The 19,427-nt window shown below is 40.6% G+C and overlaps 1 protein-coding gene across 1 annotated transcript in view; it reads right to left on the reverse strand.

Moving 5' to 3' along the window:
- Positions 1–1,581: 1,581 nt before the first annotated feature.
- Positions 1,582–19,427, reverse strand: part of DOPEY2 (dopey family member 2) — a gene marked incomplete at its 5' end in the record, with an annotated part of 29,899 nt that continues 12,053 nt past the window's right edge. The window contains 20 exons of the mRNA XM_010154616.1: positions 1,582–1,839; positions 2,321–2,450; positions 2,931–3,080; positions 3,557–3,612; positions 3,952–4,088; positions 4,565–4,693; positions 5,612–5,673; positions 6,097–6,243; positions 8,573–8,682; positions 9,129–9,211; positions 9,589–9,730; positions 11,042–11,108; positions 11,195–11,299; positions 12,078–12,133; positions 12,827–12,961; positions 13,515–13,640; positions 14,232–14,420; positions 15,042–15,153; positions 15,780–17,394; positions 19,136–19,326. Coding sequence (XP_010152918.1) covers positions 1,582–1,839; positions 2,321–2,450; positions 2,931–3,080; positions 3,557–3,612; positions 3,952–4,088; positions 4,565–4,693; positions 5,612–5,673; positions 6,097–6,243; positions 8,573–8,682; positions 9,129–9,211; positions 9,589–9,730; positions 11,042–11,108; positions 11,195–11,299; positions 12,078–12,133; positions 12,827–12,961; positions 13,515–13,640; positions 14,232–14,420; positions 15,042–15,153; positions 15,780–17,394; positions 19,136–19,326 — 4,000 coding nt within the window. The remainder of the gene's footprint in view (positions 1,840–2,320; positions 2,451–2,930; positions 3,081–3,556; positions 3,613–3,951; positions 4,089–4,564; positions 4,694–5,611; positions 5,674–6,096; positions 6,244–8,572; positions 8,683–9,128; positions 9,212–9,588; positions 9,731–11,041; positions 11,109–11,194; positions 11,300–12,077; positions 12,134–12,826; positions 12,962–13,514; positions 13,641–14,231; positions 14,421–15,041; positions 15,154–15,779; positions 17,395–19,135; positions 19,327–19,427) is intronic.

Consider the following 19,427-nt stretch of genomic DNA (forward strand, 5'->3'; position numbering starts at 1 on the left):
TGTCCTTTTCTAATTAGCAAACCCGAGAGTGGTGAATTCCAGTACCCAGCACATTTACCTCAGCTGCGATGTTCCAAATAGTAGCACATACCAGTCTACAGGTATGTCTTACCTCTCTGGATCTTTTATTTCTGGAGGCAAAGGTGTTTAAATAAGTAAAATAAAAAGAGCAGACAAAGCTTTTCACCATGAAAAATATGATGATAAACTTCCCCTCCCAGACAAATCAGCATTACAAATCAGTCAGATATGAATAAACTAAATATGAAAATTCAGCGAGGCATACCTCCTCATTTAAAAAACCTTCTACCAAGCCTTTTGTTGTAGGTGTTGCTGTGATGGCGCTTATCCGCTGGCCACCAGAAGTGTCCTTCAGACACGCAGTTGGGCTGTTTGGTGGTAGAACTAATCTCTGTCCCCCATGCCCTGGGCCATGAGACAGCAGCGCAGTTCTGAAATGAGCTCCACCTTGCGCATTACTGTAGTCATGGCACTGCGACGATCTCCCTATCTTTTTTAACACCTAGGAACAGCCAAATACAGTCTTTTATATAAAAAGGGTTATCTTTTTTTAAAAAAAGGACCTTTCAATTAGGCTGTGGGCGTACAGCAATTTATGTTTTTACAGAACTATATTTAGTTGCATTTCAGAAGTCGCAAAGTGACCTTGGTCACCGAGGAAAAAAGTTTAACTTAAAAAACTGAATTAGGATATTTTTACTCAATTAATTAAAATAACAGCCCCCCCCAACGTAATGTAAATTACAAAATGTTACTGCATGGATTTGCCTTTTATGCATGTTTGTCTTTTATTTAGGAATCGCTGCTCCTGAAGAATGCTATCATGGTACAGAGGTCAAATTACAAACGTGGTAAGCCTGCTGTTATCTGCACACTGCTAATACTTATAAAATATGTTTGAAATTTAGGTGATTTCTTAAGAAGTTGGTAAGTTTTAGGACAAGTTAAAGAAAGTAGAAGTAGAAGCGGGGTTCAGCCCCAGGAAATGGCTTGTCTGCAAACTGATTGTACACTGACATGCACCATTAGCTTCCTCTTAAGTTTACTTTCAGAACACAGTTCCAAAAGCAGTTTAGAATGCTTACTCAAGATGTTACTGGATAAATGGTACAGTTGCTGCTTTTACCAAGTCAAAAATAATCTTCCTTTATTTACAAAATCTCTTTAATCCTTCACGCTGAAAACAAGTAATACAGTAACTATGATAAATTGCCACTAAACTGTACATTTTTTCCAACACCACCACCCCCCCCCCCGGAACTCAAAAGCAGTTTAGAATGCTTACTCAAGATGTTACTGGATAAATGGTACAGTTGCTGCTTTTACCAAGTCAAAAATAATCTTCCTTTATTTACAAAATCTCTTTAATCCTTCACGCTGAAAACAAGTAATACAGTAACTATGATAAATTGCCACTAAACTGTACATTTTTTCCAACACCACCACCCCCCCCCCCGGAACTAAGAAAACTGGGGGGGGAGGGGGGAGAGTTAGAGAAGAAAAATTGCAGCACTTTTCCCTTTTTTTGCTATTTTTTTCACCAGGTGTCTGATGTGTGGTTTAACTTTCCATGTTTTCAAGGAAGTCACATTCAACACTCTCTTCAAGCTGTTGCAGGATATTTGTGCCATGACTGCCAACGCAGTCCGCAGAGAGGGGTGCAGAAGTACGTGAATTCTGGGGCTCGCTCCTGTTCGCTGTAAACGCGCAACACAGAGTCCTGAAGAAGGGCATGAGCTGGGTGATGCTGGCAACAGAGCGCACATTCAACAGAGGAAACTTGTGCTTCTTGGGAATTCCCTCAGTGTTGTTTGTTTCCTGTAAGCAAAGAGAGGTTTACTAAAGGTTTGGCATTAACACACAGTGATGTTATGGGGTGTCTGAACCCTGTAGTAAACACTTTTTCCATCCTAAGAGATCCACAGCCTGCAGCTGTACCACGATATAAACTGTATAGCTGGTGTACCCAGTTACTTTTGTACTGGGATGGGAGGTTCCATTTGTTTTGACAAAGTACAGCAAGCTCTTTTTTATAAATACTGGTGAGTCCAAGACAAATTGCTTTCACTGGGTGGTTGTGGGCACGTTTAAGGGAACAATAGGAAAGCTGCCTAAAACGCAATTTGACCTCTTCAAGGTATGTATGTGAAAGGAGGCAGATAATTTTTAAAAGCCTCAGGAATTTTATTAGAATATCTGAAAACTTCTTGCCTAACTTAAAATCTTGTCACTTGTTTAGAAAAGTAAGTTAATGGATTAAAAAAAGGAAGAAGATTCAAGTGAAGCATTCTTTCCTTACCCCATATTTCATCTTCAGCAGATCCATGATTCTTAAAATGTGTGGTCTGCATTCCTGATGATTCTCTACCAGGTGAGAGGTCACAGTAGATGACTCTGTGTCCATCTCTGGAACAAATGCCCATTTGTACCTGAAACAAATGGGTTACTTGATAAGACGACAGGCAGAAAAAAATCCTTGTTTGGATCATACGTGGTTTAGTAGAGCACTGGTTTGTTTTCAGAAAGAGCCGTCATAACGATCATTTTATTCTATTACCAGGGCCAAGATCAATGAACAAGGCGTCACTGTCACGTCAGTATTTAAATTATACTGGCTCCAAACAATTCCCATGTGTGTACAAAGGGAAAACAAAAACCAGTCTCTGTCTTTCTCTTCTCCCAATTTTTCCAAGTTAGAGAATGTCGTAATGAGGATGGTGAAACCCTCCGACACTGACAAGACCAAATTATTTTTCCAAATACCCGATTACAATTGTCTGATCAACAGCACCTGCACTTGTAAAAAGAACCGACGTAAAGTTAAGCCTACAAGAAAATAGATCTGGAATTACTTAAAAGGATAAGGATGGTAACAACCTGGGCAACGGGTAAGTAATTAGAGGACTTACATTTGAAACAACTGCATCTTGTCAGGTGGAAACGAAAGTGCTGTGTCCAAAAACTTGCAAGCTGATAAGTACAAGGACAGCTCATTCTGCTGTATGTCAGATCCACTGCCATCCCCTGACATTTTCTGTTTGCTTATTTTGCTGTTGCTCCTGTGTCGGTTACAATTAAGAAACATCCCGTTAAAGCGTAAATCCACTAAATGTTTTTCATTCAGCAAAAATACACACATTTACACAAATGAGCACTTGCACCTGTGCCCAACAAAACCTATTTTTATTCTGTATGATCACTGTGATCAGTAGAAAAGGCTGTTAGAAGAAAAAATAATCTATAACATTCAGAAAAAATGTTAAAGTATTCAAATGCTGACTTAGCATCTCTTCTGTTTTTGTATGCAACTAAGTGGTACCTATGTTTTTTGAACATATCACTATTTTAGCTGCAGAACAAAATCCTAAACTATCATTCATCAGTACCAGAAATACACAATTGCAGTAACAAAAAGCCTGTTGTCTCCTCTCTACCCCAGAGAATTAATGAAATAAATAAAACCTTGCGGATACAGAACACACACAATTGTTACCAGCATTCCAAAGTTCTCTATCAGACAAACGCAAATTCTTACTTTGATGGTTCATCTTCCTCAGTTAAATCCTCTTCCAGCTGTAGAAATGTCTGAATCTTTAAAGAAATGATTTATTTATGGAGATGCTGAAATGTTCATACAACTCAATCACAAAAAAGATGCTTCCCACACTATAAGGAACCACAGACTCTGTGTTTACTCTTACGACTTGCAGCAAATTAACCAGTCGTGCGAGAGATTACATTAGCTACAACAACCAAAAATAATCAAAAGGTGTTTCCTAATAACAATGTTAATTCTTTTCCCAAATGATCAGACTGATGTAAAACTATGAAAACATTTCCTTGTTTAAACAAGGGATGTTTGGGGGGAAGAAAAAGGTGAAACGGGAAAAACACACACCGAGGAGTTTCAAATTACTACTTTCCCCTTACCAATTCAGTTACCATAATTGGCCACAAGGAGGTCAGATGCTGAGGAGAAATCCTTAACAGAAGAACTCTGAAGAAGAGAAACATCTGCGCGGCAACTATAGAAGTCTGCCCAACACGGAGGTTCTCAGTCAGTCGTTCTGAAATAAACATAAAAGAAGTAAAACAACAACAACAATGGAGTTCTATTTCCCTGAATATGCGTTGTTTTGGGAAATAAAACCCGTAGAAAGTGGCAAAACAAAGTTTGTGCTTTATCATCGGTGTGGGGCCGGGTCCCTTGCACTCAGTTAACAAAACTGGGATTCAGAAAGAGTCTGACATCTAAAGAGAACAACAACAGCAGCCCAAGAGGGGCTGGAAGATTGCCATAAAATAATCACGTTTCCAGTTATATTTCCAGACTAAAGGCTTTGGAACCCACATTCCTGTCCTTCTCATAATAGGATTATTTATTTGTTAGAATTCAGAGATTCACAGCATCATAAGTTTTTAACAAAACTTTTAAAAAATGGAAATACGTGTTTGGAAATAGATGACAGTCTTTTCTTACACAATTTATATGTGTGTTACAGCTGGGAAAAAAAAAAAAGGCAGGTGAAATTACGGATCTTACCTTGTATTAAGGGAAGATAGAGATGATACTGATCAATCTCTCCACTGAAGACAGCGAAAGCTTGCCGCTTCAACAACATCGCTTTTTGCTCAAAACTTGGGTACAGTTTTAAGGCGCTGCTCTGCATATCTACAACACAGAGAAGAATTATCCGTCACATAAAGACTTACTGGGCTGAAAATAATTCCTGGGTCCTGAAATCTTTTAAAAACTCTCTTTGGGTCTACTAATTCGAATAATCAATTGGTGTTGATCCACCTCTGCTCACGCGAGCAGGAAAACAACATGAAACAAGCACTGCAGCTCTAATGAGGCTGCCCACTATTTTAAACCCCTCTCTCTGCCCTTATGCGCGTGAATATTCCCCTCTTCTCAGTCTCCTAAACCCACAGATGAGTGATCTCAGAGCTTTAAGACTTACTGAGAAAAACAGGAGGTAAGTTGAAAAATATACATTGTTAAAAAAAAAGTGCATTATGAATGAATCTCATACTGTAACTCTTCAAATATTCTTTCAAAGCATCTGAAAAAGGGACTAATGCTGCTTTTTCTTTTGAAGCTCCATGCAAATTTAAGGGGTTCTATTCCGCTCCCTCCCCACTTTCTTCTAGGCTCTCCTCAAGCCTGAATTAGAGGTCAAAGGACGTTGCTCAGAGGTTTGCGGGACCGGTGCACCACATTCCTACAGCTCGATATCAGCGCACAGACACCTGCAGTTAGCCAAAAAGTCTCCTTGCGTTCTAACAGGGGATGGCTGCAACAAGTCACAATTCAGCAACTTAAAACGATGGCAAAATGTGAATGCAGGAGTCCAACATTAGCATTTCTACAACAAAAATACTTACAGGGTGTTTTAGACATGACCAAAATACAGAATTAACTCAGCACAGCTTTTACCTGTGAATGAAGCTGGCGACATACTCAATTATGCAGATGCACTGCCTGCATTTTATTGATACATTAGTATATTAAAAAGGTACCCAATAGCTCAAATGCAAATAGATTTCAAATTAATATAGAAATAGGTTATCAGTAGCTGATACTTACTCATCAAGTCTTTAAACATAGTTTTCTCGTGTGTTAGAAGATGATCAATAATGGCTCTCCAACTGAGTAAGATATAGAAGCAATTAGATAACCAGAGAAAGCTTTAGTATGGATTCACCTCAGAAAAGATTTTGGTCAAACATTTCGTACAAGGAAACAGTTTCCAAATGGTATCCAATATGCCGACTCCTATCTGACTTAACACATCCTGCATGGTACATCCTCCAGTTCTACTGTACGCAGTTCCCTCATCACTAAGAGGAGTATCAGCATGAGACAAACTTACTCTTCTGCACTATAATGAAAACTTCAGTACATATAATGCATTTAGTAGAATTAATTGTTCAGACCCCTTTTTAACATTATTACATTCTGTAAGAAAGCCCTAAACACAATTTTCTTCTCAATATTAGCCATTATCCTTTAAAACCTTTCTCTGCAGATTCTTTTCAGGTATCTCAGAGTGCTACAATCTCATGTCTTACTGAGTGCATGAAGTGTCCATCTGGAAAAAAGCTGGATCCATATACAACTCGACAACTTCTTTTTTCCAGGCTCGTTTGGTATAGGCATATCCACTCAATGAGCTGAGCAACTGAGCACCAGCACGGAAACTAGGAATGTTGTAGGCACTGGGGGAAGAGAATAATCATAAATACATATATTTTTTTAAAGTTAAGGTTATGTAACCAGAAAATAAACACCAGGGTTCCCCAGAACTTCTAACCAAATTCTCTCAGTGGTAGGCTATGTCTACATGAGCTCGTAACTCGGAGCAGCAGGAAATCAGTAGATCCAAACAGTTTGTGCAGAAGCCCTTCTCATTTCCAGTGTACCTGGTTCAGGGAGGTATTTTCAGATTAGGTGTATCACAGCACTGCCTGTCTCCACTACAGATGTGGTTCAAAACACCCTGCAAATAAAGTTTCCAATAAGCTTTGAACCCTTGTCAACAGGCCCCTTCAGGAGGTACCACTCTAGACTTCCCCTGCCACCCAGATAACATGCATCAGTTGTCATGTCATCATCACCTGTATAAAAGTCTCACATCAAAGGCTTTTTCTCCTTGTGCGGCCCTATGCGCCATCCCACTGCAAATCTGGACACAATGCTCTGCAAGGCACAGTAGAGAAGGAGTGTGGGGCTCCAGTTGAAACTGGTAGGAGCAAGGTGAAGGGACTCTGCATGAACTGATGGTCGTCCTCTGGCACCTCAGTTTGACTGAAGACACAGAACCATAGAATGTTTTGGGTTGGAATCATAGAATGTTTTGGGCTGGAAGGGACCTTGTAGACCATCCAGTTCCAACCCCCCTGCCATGGGCAGGGACACCTTCCACTAGACCAGGTTGCTCAAAGCCTCATCCAGCCTGGCCTTGAACACTTCCAGGGATGGGGCATCCACAGCTTCTTTGGGCAACCTGCTCCAGTGCCTCACCACCCTCTCCGGGTGTTTGGCTTGCAGCCACTGCCTCGCAGGAGGCCCAGCACAGCAGGGTGATGCCAGCATTCCAGAAACAGTTTCTGCGGTGGCTGTATGTGGGGTTTTCCATTTCTTCTGCAGATGGCGAGGGCATCAGGTATATGTGTATGACGGTACATGCCCTGGTCAACAAGAGTGACATACACTCCATACATCAAGAATCTCACTGACTCGGTTAGGGGTGAAGTAGGCAGAAAACATTGTGGTAGATACAATGGAAAAGGCACAAAAATAATGAATAGAAAAGAATAACTTCCCAAATTATTTCTGCTTAATTTTTAACCCACCCCCCTTAGGAGGGAGCATGGCAATGTCTTCAAACCCTGCTGCACCCTGAGGCTTGCTGGCTTTACTTGCTCATTTCCCAGTGACACTCAACCCTTCATCCCATTTAGGCATGCCTGATTACTCTGGAATTAACAAGCCCTGTTGGGCCACTTTTGTATAGGAGCTTCTGTTAGTTTCCTCCAAAAGGAGTTTATTTCATGCATTAAAACTGCCTGGAGTACTGAACCAGCTTTTCATAAATGGAGAGAAATAGAAATTCACTTCAAAACTGCATTACTGCTCTAATCAAATTGCTAATGTAACATAGCCACCAAGTATTATCCTGAATTCTGATCATCAATTACAGGAAAAACACTCTAAAAGCCACAATTCCATGCAAAACATGGCAACATCCCTGCCTGATGCTGCAAGCATTTGGTATGGCAGGGTTGACAGACTACTCTTAAATGTCTACGCTGAGAAGGGATTTAGCATTATCAGCATAAACTTACTGGATATGTAAGATAATGCTCCCCAAAGGGAAGTTTTGTATTACCCTACTGTGGAGGACAGCTCATCATTCAAGCTGTAAGATCACCAGAAAACTAAGGCACAAAGAACTTGGAACAGCTGACAGGCTCAGTGACTCTACAGCTGAGCAACTTTGCAAAATAATTGTTACAAAATCTTATCAGCCCAAATACCATTTAATTATACTCATCATAACTTGTGCTCTTCCAGTTGGGAAGCATGTGTGTGTGAACAGCAGGAAGAGAGTGGTGAAAAGTATTCCCAGAGGCTTGTTTTAACTAATTGTGCCTCACCGAGTCTTCCACAATGTGTAGAGAGAGAAGCTCTTCTGGGGTGTGACTCAGGACAGCAGTGGAGCTTTACAGGGCTAGGGCTCATAAAGGAAGTTGCCCTTCCCTGGGGAAAGTTTCACTTGTTAATGAGAATACTGAGACTTTATTCTAGAGCAAAAGATCAACTGTATGTTACAGGAAGGGGAGAACATACTTCTCTGTCCTATACAGTTAGCGACTAAATTAGTGAATTATTTATACAAGATTTTGTATCTCAGGTCTCCAATTCTTACAATTCTCCTTGACCATTAAGCACTCCTGAGAAGAAGAGAAAGCAAAAGTCCTATAGTGTGGTCAAAAAAAAAAATCAGATGTAAGAACAAGAAAAATCACATGTGCAGAGAGTCACCTGTGGTTGCGTAGATAAGGAAATACATAATAAAGCAAACGTGAAATCAGTGGCACCGCTTTCTCCTTCTCGTCGCTCCGGTAAACCATGTCCAAAAGAGAAGCGAGAACCTTAAAAATGAAAAGAAGGTCTTTTTAAACCTTTAGCTGATATTTCTGACAAGAGGAAAAAGCATGCCATATGAATGCATGCCACATGAGGCATATCTCTATATCTGCTGTAACCCCTAAATCCAACGAGGCCAGCTAGTCTGCCAAACAGAAATAGCTACGACTGAATTTGTTGCTCCTTCTTCCTTTGCCTTGGCAGAGGAGTTCATACCACATCAAGCATATCTCTGTATTGGCTGTAACCACTAACTCCAAAGATGCCAGCTAGCCTGCCCAAGCAGAAATAGCTAGGACTGAATTTGTTGCTCCTATCTCCTTTGCCTTAATAAAGATTTAAGCTGCCATTTAGTCAACCAGGAAAACATAATATATTCCTCTGCTCAGTAGTATCAATAAACAAGCACCCCACAGATGAGAGCAGCAACTACAAAACTGTTCCTACTTACTTCTGCAAGGAGAGAAAGAGCTTGGACACTGTATATCGAAGGAGCAGAGGCAGAAACCATTGACGATGGTGCCACTGATGTATCTAAAAGAGGCAAAATCATTTAGTTTCCCCTTCAGACAAGACATGTTCAAATTCTACTGTTTGCTGATTTTCTTCCCAAACAGAACTGCTATTTGCATATTGGTATTACAGTGAAATGCTTCTGGGCATGTTGCCACAATGATGTATCTCATGCCCCATGCTGTTGTGTCACACATACTGCATGCCCCTGCAAGAAGTATTCCTCTGTATTATACACAGTCTGCTGATACTGACAGCCTACTTAGGCTGACATTGTTACTGGAGGATAATGCATGTCTTGCTCTTACATTTTGTCTTACTCCTTTCTCAAACACCTTGTGCTCTTCACTGACTTCAGAAGAGAAAAAGCAGTGGAAAGTCAGACAAAGCCACATTACCGTTCACGTCTTCAATGTTGAAGTCATCTGGTAAAATCTGAGGCTGAGCTTTCACTTCCAAGTTCCGGCTCAGCCAGCTAGTCTGTTCCAGAGAAGAACCCGCAACAGTCCCTACAGCCTCCAAGATTTTTTGGGTCACCTCCTATAACATAACCAGACAACGTGGCATGAGATGAAAGCTATCGTCACTTAGCCAATCCAGCGAAGTCCTCTGTATATGGAACATGTCAGGAGGATCAGAAGTAGGCACTTTGATCTCTCAGAAACATAAATACTTCTCTGATTTAACTATCTCAGGGACTGAGTCTGAAGTTTGCCATAAAAATTGCTCTCAAGATAACTAACTGCTGCTCACTTCAAATAAGAACAGGCAAGAAATGAGAAACAGGAAAAACTGTTAGCTTGTCATAGAGGTTTTAGTCATGATTTTCCACGCAAGCCATTACCATTAACATAGTATCAATTCAGCATCAGTCCTGCCACAATTTACACATTAGCTGTCACCTGCCAAAGACATGATCTGAATTGTTCAGCTCCCCAGAAATGGCATACCAATGCCTTTGTCGTTTGGAATACTGTTAATTTTTTATTCCTTTTATGTTTGGAGAACATTAAGTGAGGCAGGGTTTTATTTTATGCAACCCATCTGTTCTTATTTCAGTCTTTCTATTCAAGGGTAAGCAAGACACAGCATCAAACAACACACATAGCCACAATTCAGCGTATTTCATTCCTAGAGAAATGAAAAGCTGGTCACTCTGGTCAAACAAAATCCCAAGTATCCAAAGCAAAGCAGAGATGACTTGTGAAAAGGCTTTAAGATGGTAAGATGGCAAAACTGTCTTTTTATCATCATTTTTCTGGCCAGTTTCTGAAGCAGAAGTGGAGACTTAATCTCTCTGTTGGCACACTAAAGTAACCATAACAGAGCCAAAACCACCTGTGTGGGTAGTGCTTAAACTGTTCTGATGAAATTACAATCAGTGCAGGAGGAGAATCCTGCTCTACTCCACCCCATCTCTACACAGAAGGTGAGCTGAGAGTTATTCATGTTGCCAAACAGCTGTGAGCTTCAATGATAACTATGCTACTAATTTCCCTTGACAGTTTTGAGATTTCACTACTTACACATATGATATGAACTCGTGACACCATACTTGTGTCATGATTTAAATTCTGAGAAAAATCATAAAACTGCCCAGCTTTGAAAAGTCCATAGTTGCCACTGCGATTTCATGCATTTTGGACAAAATTTTGTTAGAGACCTTCTGTGCATCACATCTCCCGTATCTGAGTCTCTTATCTACCAGACCTAAGCCACAACACGTGGATGCACATCCATGCATGCTAAAAGCAGAGGTGAATTCAAAATACAGATCAGGCCATCTCCACTTTTACTTAGATGTACAGTGCCAGATTTATGAACTACAAGGTATACATGTATACACTGTACCTGCAAGTCTTTTTGGTCTTTTTTGTTTTCCAGAGTAGGCGTCCTAGTCACAAAGTCATTCAGAGTACTGTGGGAAAATCAATTCACTTCGAGTTAGTAATTGGACAGGTCTACTCAATGCACCTATAAACCTTCTTCTCTCTTACACAGTACCTGAGAAGAATAAAGTGTCCAGGAGGAGCCAAGTTCAACTGCACAGACTCTTTGAGAAGTCCTAATAAGGACTGGAAGTTCTCCTGCAAGGCTGACACAGGCAGTCTGCCAAAAAAACGATACCAAAACACACTCAGTTCTGAAGTTAGAGTTAAGGAAAAAACATGGATAACTTGATGGCCTAAAAGCTTCCATCAAGACCAGTCCTTTAGATCCTACCCCTTCCTATTTGGTCCAACAACACAGTATAAATATCCAGCAGCACAGGCAACATGCATGCAGCAGGAAATGTGCAGTATGTCACCCAGCGCTGTAAAGGGACTGGGGAGGGGGAAAGGAATAACGTTTAGCTAACCACTCCACTGCATGCCAGCTTACTTTATCTCCATAGCTTATTGCATACAGCATATTGTACAGTCTGGTATATCCCAAGGCTTCCATATGAGAAAAGCCAAGTATGTGAAGAAGAGTTTTGGTCAAAGGAATATTTCCAATCAACTGCCTGACCCACTACATGGCCAGCACAGACTGCAACCACAGCAGTTTTATTGAATTTAGAAGTTCTCTATCCATTCATCTGGCAACACAGAACAGATAGGGAGAAAAACCGTAAGAAATCTTGCCAAGGAGATGCCTGAAGTATGTTGCGGTATTAGTATGAAATGAGGCTTTCAGACTGGCATTATTGACAGATCAATGGAACATAATGTTATAGCCCAGATATTTTGTGTCTATCTGCTACTTAACAATGAAGTGGTAACAACCATTTCTTCCAGAAAGGTGTTCTGTGACATGAAGATCAAAGTAAAGCAAAAATAATGTTGCTGGCTGTTATCCTAACTAGAGTCAAACAGAAAATGCTATTTTACAATGACTGGATTACCTTTGAATGAAAGCATAACTGAACTGCAGCACTGGAATGTCTACAAGAGACGATTTCTGAAAAATAAAAGCAAAACTGCAATTATTTGTCATCAGGAAAAAAAAAAAGGTCCAAGCTGTTGAACACTTGTGTTCAGTGGTTATCACACCCTTCTTCGAGGCCACCCGCACTCCAACAGGTGACCAACGATGGTAAAACTATCTACGCAGCAGTCCGAAGTAATTCAGGGCTTTAATAGAGGACCCTAGTTCAGAAGCAGTTACGTTACTTTGGGATATCTGCTGCAGTTTACTGAGCTGCAGGAGCTCCTACAATGGTGTGCATGGTAGCACAACTGGTTTCCTTGAAAGCCAGTTGGAAGACAGCAGACTCAAAATGAAGTATTTCTAACTGTTCAGGTAAGGGTGGAGAGAGAGAAATGTGTCACTGAGTTGTGTACCCGCAGCAGCTTTATGAAAATTGTCATCATCTTCGGTACTGGAGGACCTCATGCGTTTTCATTATGAAGAACTTCTCTACCAAAATATTCTCAAGTAGCTACCTACACTGATGGATCAAAACACAGAAGCCCACATTCTAAAAACATAACTTATTCCGAGCAACAGAGAATCACACATTAAAAAAACAAACAAACAAACAAACCCCAAACCCAAAAAACCCAAACTTTCCTTCTAACAATATTTAGAAGACTCGTTGGAATAGATCCAGAATAGAATATATTAAGAGAATGGAATTATCTTCATGGTTACCTCTTCACCCTTGATTTGTGATGGTTTCTTGACTACCTCTTTGACTAGATGTAAGATAGTGTCAATTTTCAGTGTGTTAAGTGCACATATTAAGTCCACAAGAATAAGCTGAGATGCACTAGCCACTGGAGGAATCTGAAAAAACAAAAGACAAACTTCAGATCACTGTATGATACAAAACAAAGTTCAAAAACCAGCTTTTTGTGTGAATATTCAAAAATCAATACTTATACAAAACTTAAATTAGACAAGTTAAATCAGGCATGCAACAATTGGTCATATACAGATCTTGTCCCAAAACCTTCATGAAAACAGCTTCATTATGCTCAAATGAAAGCAGAAAAGAAAGGTGTTCTCAAAATAAATGCTTAGTTCCAGAGAATACTACAATTCTAGTCTTTCTCTGGAAATGGAGCTAATCCAGTATTGCATAAAAAATGGCTATTACTATCAGACTACTGCCATACTTTCCTTTTCATCTGATTTCTTATATAGGTTTAATTGTAGTCTTGATGATTTTTGAAATTATGTATAAATAAGACTGATTCAGATTTTTTTAGTGACTTGATACTGTCACATGTAAAAAACCCAAAGAATCTACAAAGAAGCCAAGAGTTTAGAACTCATTATATAAATGTAACATCTGCCTTTACACTGGAAAACTAAGGGTGCCTTTCTTTAGTTTCACCTTGATTTTACTTTGATTCCGATGAGGTTTCTTGCTATTCCACACTGCTGCAATCGCTGCCATCAACTGGATTCCAAGTTGTGCTGTCAATGGATTCATGAAGTCCAGTATTTTAGTTCTTAATGTCTGTAGAGGGAAAAAAGTAACTGTCAGTGCTTAACTTTGTTCAGAAAATGCAGAACAACAAATGAATCAGTCAGAGTAGTTTTGATAATTTATTTATGGGTTAGTGTAACCTGCTTATAGATGGAAGGTACATTGGTTGGAAAACAGATTGCAAAATAGAAAAATTAACTTATTGTGTTATATTCTGTCTTCTCCTACAGATATTTTCCACTGCTATGATTTACCAATATCCACAGAAGAAGGGAAAAGTCTGATATTTTTATTCCTAGGTACATGTTCTGCTGCCTGTGGAAGGTGCAGAAAATTCAGCGGTGGTTGGCTCTACAGCAGCTACTGACAGAAGCTCACAGAAGAAGGAAACATTAAACAGATCAGGTAAAGGTGCAGGTGTGCAAAAAGAGCAGGGACAAATATACTTTTTCAGGTAGATACTGTGCAAGTCTCTAGCTCTTGGGAGTTCTTCAAAAATTCTTTGGGACCCAGTATCATTCTGGGAATGGCAAAACTATTCCTACGAACTCCATGTAAAATAGAGTGAGGGAGGGCATGAACAGGATGATGAGATACACAGCAGTTTAACAGAAGTCCTACTTTGGTTGCTTTAAAATAGACCGAAGAAGAGCCTTTAGTTGTTCCAAAGAAGTCAGTTGGTCTTTTTTGAGAGTCTTCCCTCTTTATAACACTCCAGAGAAGGGACATGGTATTAATAATGCGAGGCAATTCTTCCAAAATGGCATTCCTAGCATTTCTCAGGTTTGCAGGTTCAGCTAAACATGATGACTAGAAAAAACAAAAATAAGAATATTAAAATACATTATATTATTTATGCACCACAGAGTGACGGCTCCTATCCTGAAATTAGGCGAATTATAGTGAACTTTTGCAATGACAACTTAAAAAATAATTCAATCATTCAATTTCTGAAATATACTGCTGCTGTTTGAGTCTACTGAATTTGCTGTTCACCATTTTGGCACAGAGAGAATTGATTTGTCTAGGAAATTATTAGGACAATATCCTCTTCTGACAAGTGTTGTAGAAATAAAAATTGTAGAGAACACATCAGCATGTTATCAACTCAAGAGAAAATAGAAGATTTTGTTAATGACAGAGCAACTCCAGACAAGGTACACAAGACTAATATTTGTGCGACCAAGATCATCATGAACATCTGCTTAAAATTAACTTTCTTGTCTTCAAATCGAAAAATTAAGTTCAGTCCCCCTCCCTTACATTTTTACTTAGTTCACTTGTTTTGGTGTGCTACGAGGGTTCTCCGAGGTTATCTTCTCGTACAAGCACCACGCTACTACTTATATTCACCTCTGAATGAAGAGGGGACGCATACTTCGACAAACTGGTGCTGAGGCGACAGGTGGGTGGTAGGCATTAAGCACTCACCTTTTTAGTTTGGTTAGGGTGATCCAGAAGGCAGAAGTGACTGATGGTTGTCAGACCTTCCAAAAGGGTTAATGGGTAATCAGGTGTAACATTTTCTCTTTTAGAAGTTAAACTTCAGAGGGAAAAAAAGAAAAAAAAAACCAAAACCAAAAAAAGGTTAACAGGCCAAGTGGTATTTCATAGATTAAAAATTCCAGGAGAAATCTGTTTCTGTTTAATGGATGAAAGAATGCTGGAAAGACCAGACAGGAATATCGAATCAAAGGATTCACAAACTATGCTTGGACAACCCTGTTTCCTTGTCTATTCTTTTATGGTCAGGTAGGGAATAATATTCTAAATCTTTCACATCTAATTATTTTTCCCTAGTCCCTTCAATTACTGCTTGTTCTGAACATATTATTTTTCTTCTCCAGGGTCTCTCCTCCCAATTAGTCCTCTAAAATCCTCTTTTTTTTTTTTTCCAAAACTGGGAACTTTTTACTTGGGTGGCAGGCAGAGGGGGACAGGAAGTATCCCAGCTGCTGGTCATTCATGAAACCACAGCGAGCCCTGCTCCAATAATACTGCCTCCAGGGCACCTGGGCCCAAGGGACAGATGCCTGCATGTGCAGCAGGGTCAGAGGACCAAACTCTAGGAGTCACAGTGCTAAACCAGCAAATTACTATGTACTACACTCTAGTAAGAGAAACTTAAAGTATCAGCGTAACAAATCCCAGACTGCATACTCTTCTTACCTTGCCGATGTTTTTGCTGATGTCTTCACAGCTTCATTTTCATACTGTTTGACAAGCTCATCCAGGTTTTTACATATCTGTACAACAAATGGTGCCACAGTCCAGCCTAAAGACTTCCCAAAATAGGGCAGGGAACATGTGACTAAGCCAACCCAAGTAGGATGCATCCCATAGCCGTACTCTGGCTGCAAACCTCTAACCACAGCAGAGACGAATAATCCCTGTGAAGTTATAGGGTGTGGATAGACATACTGCATCGCACCGATAGCCTGCTGGAAATTAAGAGCCTGCTGCCACTCCTTAGAGAGGTCTGGCTGATTCTCCTGCTCCTCTTGAGTCTGTCCAATATGGTGCTCCAAGACAATCAATACCTGCAAGAGCTTCAGCAACTCAATCTGGAGTGGATGTTCGCTCCATATTTGATCATGCCCAAAATTGATTAGGCTCTCCTCAAAGAGTTCTTCTTCAGGAACATTGTTAACACCACCTGCCGTGAGCAGTTCATACCGTTTCTGACTTGTATACATAGATGCAGACAAAGAGAGAAGAACAAACTCCTGAATTTTGCATCTTCCTAGCAAATTGCGTATGAACTCTATGTTCTTATTCTCTGCTGCCTTTGCCATGGTAGCTAGCTGGGTCATCATTCTAATCAGGACTTCCACACTTTTTACCTGAACATCTCGGTTGCCAAGCACATCTCTGTGTGTGACCTTCAGGTAGCACGGATAATACGAGCGCAGAAAACTGAGACACAGGTACGTGAGCAATTCTATTAGAAGAGAATGGGGACACATGGTTGGGGACTGAGCCTGCAGTTTGCCATAAAAGCTTTGACCTACAAGGGCTTCCTGATGGCGAGCTAAGAGGTTGTAAATAAGATTCAAATGTGCTGTGGAGCTGGTATCCATGCTTGTACTAGCTACAGCTTCAATAAATTCTTTAGGGTTTGTTTTAAGCACTGCCTCCAGGACAGAAAAAGCATACAATACCCTCTTAGAATCATAAGGCTGCAAATACAACAGCATGTGTTTGAAGAGAGCCTCAATCATCTCCTGTTTTTCCTTCTGCTGCTTCAGCAACCTCGAATGGGTAATTTCCTGGAGCTCCAAGTCCACCTCTTCATCACTTGACAGAGACTCTGACGCTTGAGTCCTCTCAGAGTCAGCACGCACCAGGTTTAGCGCTACACTGGATTTGGAGCTTTCGGGAAGGAAGGCATTAAGAGAACTCACATGGTTTGTGGTCTCTTTGCCATCGGTTGCAGCACTGTCATTGTCCTCATTGCTCACTTCTTGTAGCTCCAGAGAAGGGGAGAAAGAGGATGTATTTTCACTGTCATGGCCTGTGCTGGTATCTGCTGATTCTGTGTGCTCACTGTTATCTTGGTCGCCATCTGCCTCATGTGAAGATACTGGATTACAAAAGCCATAGTTTTCAGACTGTTCAGTTTTTAACTCTGGATTCTCTGGATCTTTTTCCACTTCTGCCCAAATTGCTTCTCTATCCACAGTAGTAAACTGGCTCAATGGAAGGTTTTCCTCAGAATTGCTCTCAGAGATGCCAGACTCTTTCAAGGAGGCCTTTTTCTTGCAAAGCCAATGACGTATATCGTCTGAAAGAAAAAAATTGTGGTGTGTTTTTTTTTCCCCCCCCAAAAAACCCTATTACTGTCTATTTTACACAACTTGCTTTATATAAAAGATAAATCACTGGAAGAAAAAAAGGGTTAAAAAGCTAGTCTGCTCTAGTCTACTATTGATTGTTTCAAGTGGAGCTAAAACCATGCTGGGTTAAGGCAAGAATTATCATTTTTTTGAAGTGGTAGAGCAGTCCTAACCTACTGTAAGCGCAAGAGACTAGGACCAAAACATAAAGCACGTGCTGTTTCTCCTACACTATGAAACTCTTGATGTGACATTTTTTTTTACTGCTTCCTGAGCATAAAAAGTTTGTTGCGATCAGGAGGGAAATGAGAAGAATAGCAACAGAGAAATTTTATTTTTTTTAAAGAGCTAATGTTTTCCTTGATTACAGGCTGTGGAACAAGGAAGGAATATATTAGCTGTGTATGTATAGCATTTAATAAACAGGTCCCTTTGGATGCTATAAATGTCTGCCATCTAACTATTTGCCAATCAAGACAGAAAAACAATTATTCAAGCTGACAGCTAGATTAACAATAGTGAGACAGACAGGTGACACGCAAGTTTCTTTACACAAAACTACCAGACACTTCTCCACTGTCTTCCTGCTCTGCTCCAGAAAACAACCTTGGCTATTTGGGTCAAATGGCAGACTGTCTCATATCCATACCGCTCCCAAAAATCCCAAACCTGAACAGACTCCCAGCCTTTGCAGGACTCCGCACTTACAGCAAACGTTGTCTCTGTACCTGTCTCAGTCTTCCTCAGCTGCTCCCCACAGGTCTGTCACATTTGTCTGTTCCACATTTGGCACACATATCATACGTGGTTCACAATGGTTCTCTTTACAGGTCTTAAAATGGACTTCTTCCAGCTATCAAATTTAGCCTGCCAAGGTAAAGACATCTTGCCACATTCCTAAAGTTGGGTGGCTAGAGGTCATCTTCAATTCCAAACACCTCTCTTTGCTTCTACATCCTACCTCTGGGATATGTCAAGACACCTGCCACAAGGGGTCAGCTCTCCTCTTGAGTCAAGACAGATCTTCTTTGAAAAAGACATTCTAATTTTTAGAAGTTAGCAGAATTAGGGGTTTCTTTTGTGTGTGTGGTGTGTGTTCTACACAGCAAGATGTTCCTCACAACGTGTCATTATTTTAACATGATGCTGAAGGAATCATTAACAAAAAATATCCTGAATCAAGAAACCCGGTATGAGGGTGTGTGGTGTACTGGGGCAAGACTGGGCAGAGAGAGTGAGATTTCCCTGTCCATCCTGCCTACTGGAACAGTTCCTGGACTGACATAGTCAGCAAACTGTTCCTGGATTTCATTTGGTTGCAGACCTAGTTTTGCTCAGGTAGGGATCCTGTAAACAGTGAACACACATGCAGTGTGGATCATCTGGGAATGGCAATGAGAAGTGTGGGATAAGATCCCAGAGCAAAGCAGGGAGCAATCCAAACCAACAGTGGTAGGTGCAGTCACTGTAATAGAAATGATCATTGGGCCTTCAACTAGCATGACTTACTCCTGAACTCTGGTTTAGGCATCAGTAGTGGTACCTGGATGAGGAGGAATCTATGGAACCGATACAAGACAGCTCAGGGTCATAGGATGCCATTGCACTTCAGAGACTACCTTCAGTAGGTGTTCAGGAGTACGCAATGCTACGTGAGCACATAGAGTTTCAGTCCAAGAACGGTTTTACCTGCTGAATTTTTCTGTTTGATGTAGTGGATGGACGTGCGCTGTGTCTTTGGATGAAGCAGCAGCAGCAGGACTGGTTCAAGAATCCGTGCAACATCATTAAGTGAAAGAGCACGGATCAGCCAGCCCTGTGCTGCAGCACCAATTGCGCCATCTGAACAATTGAGACTGTCCAGTACCACAAACAGAGACCTGAGTGGAGAAATCAGAACGAAGAAGTACAATGAAACCCCTAAAAAATTAACGCAAACAACAAAATAGCGGCAGGGGACGGGCACAGAGCGTGTACAAGT

Source organism: Eurypyga helias, unplaced genomic scaffold (assembly GCF_000690775.1).
Source record: "Eurypyga helias isolate BGI_N326 unplaced genomic scaffold, ASM69077v1 scaffold40156, whole genome shotgun sequence".
Taxonomy (NCBI): Eukaryota; Metazoa; Chordata; class Aves; order Eurypygiformes; family Eurypygidae; genus Eurypyga; species Eurypyga helias.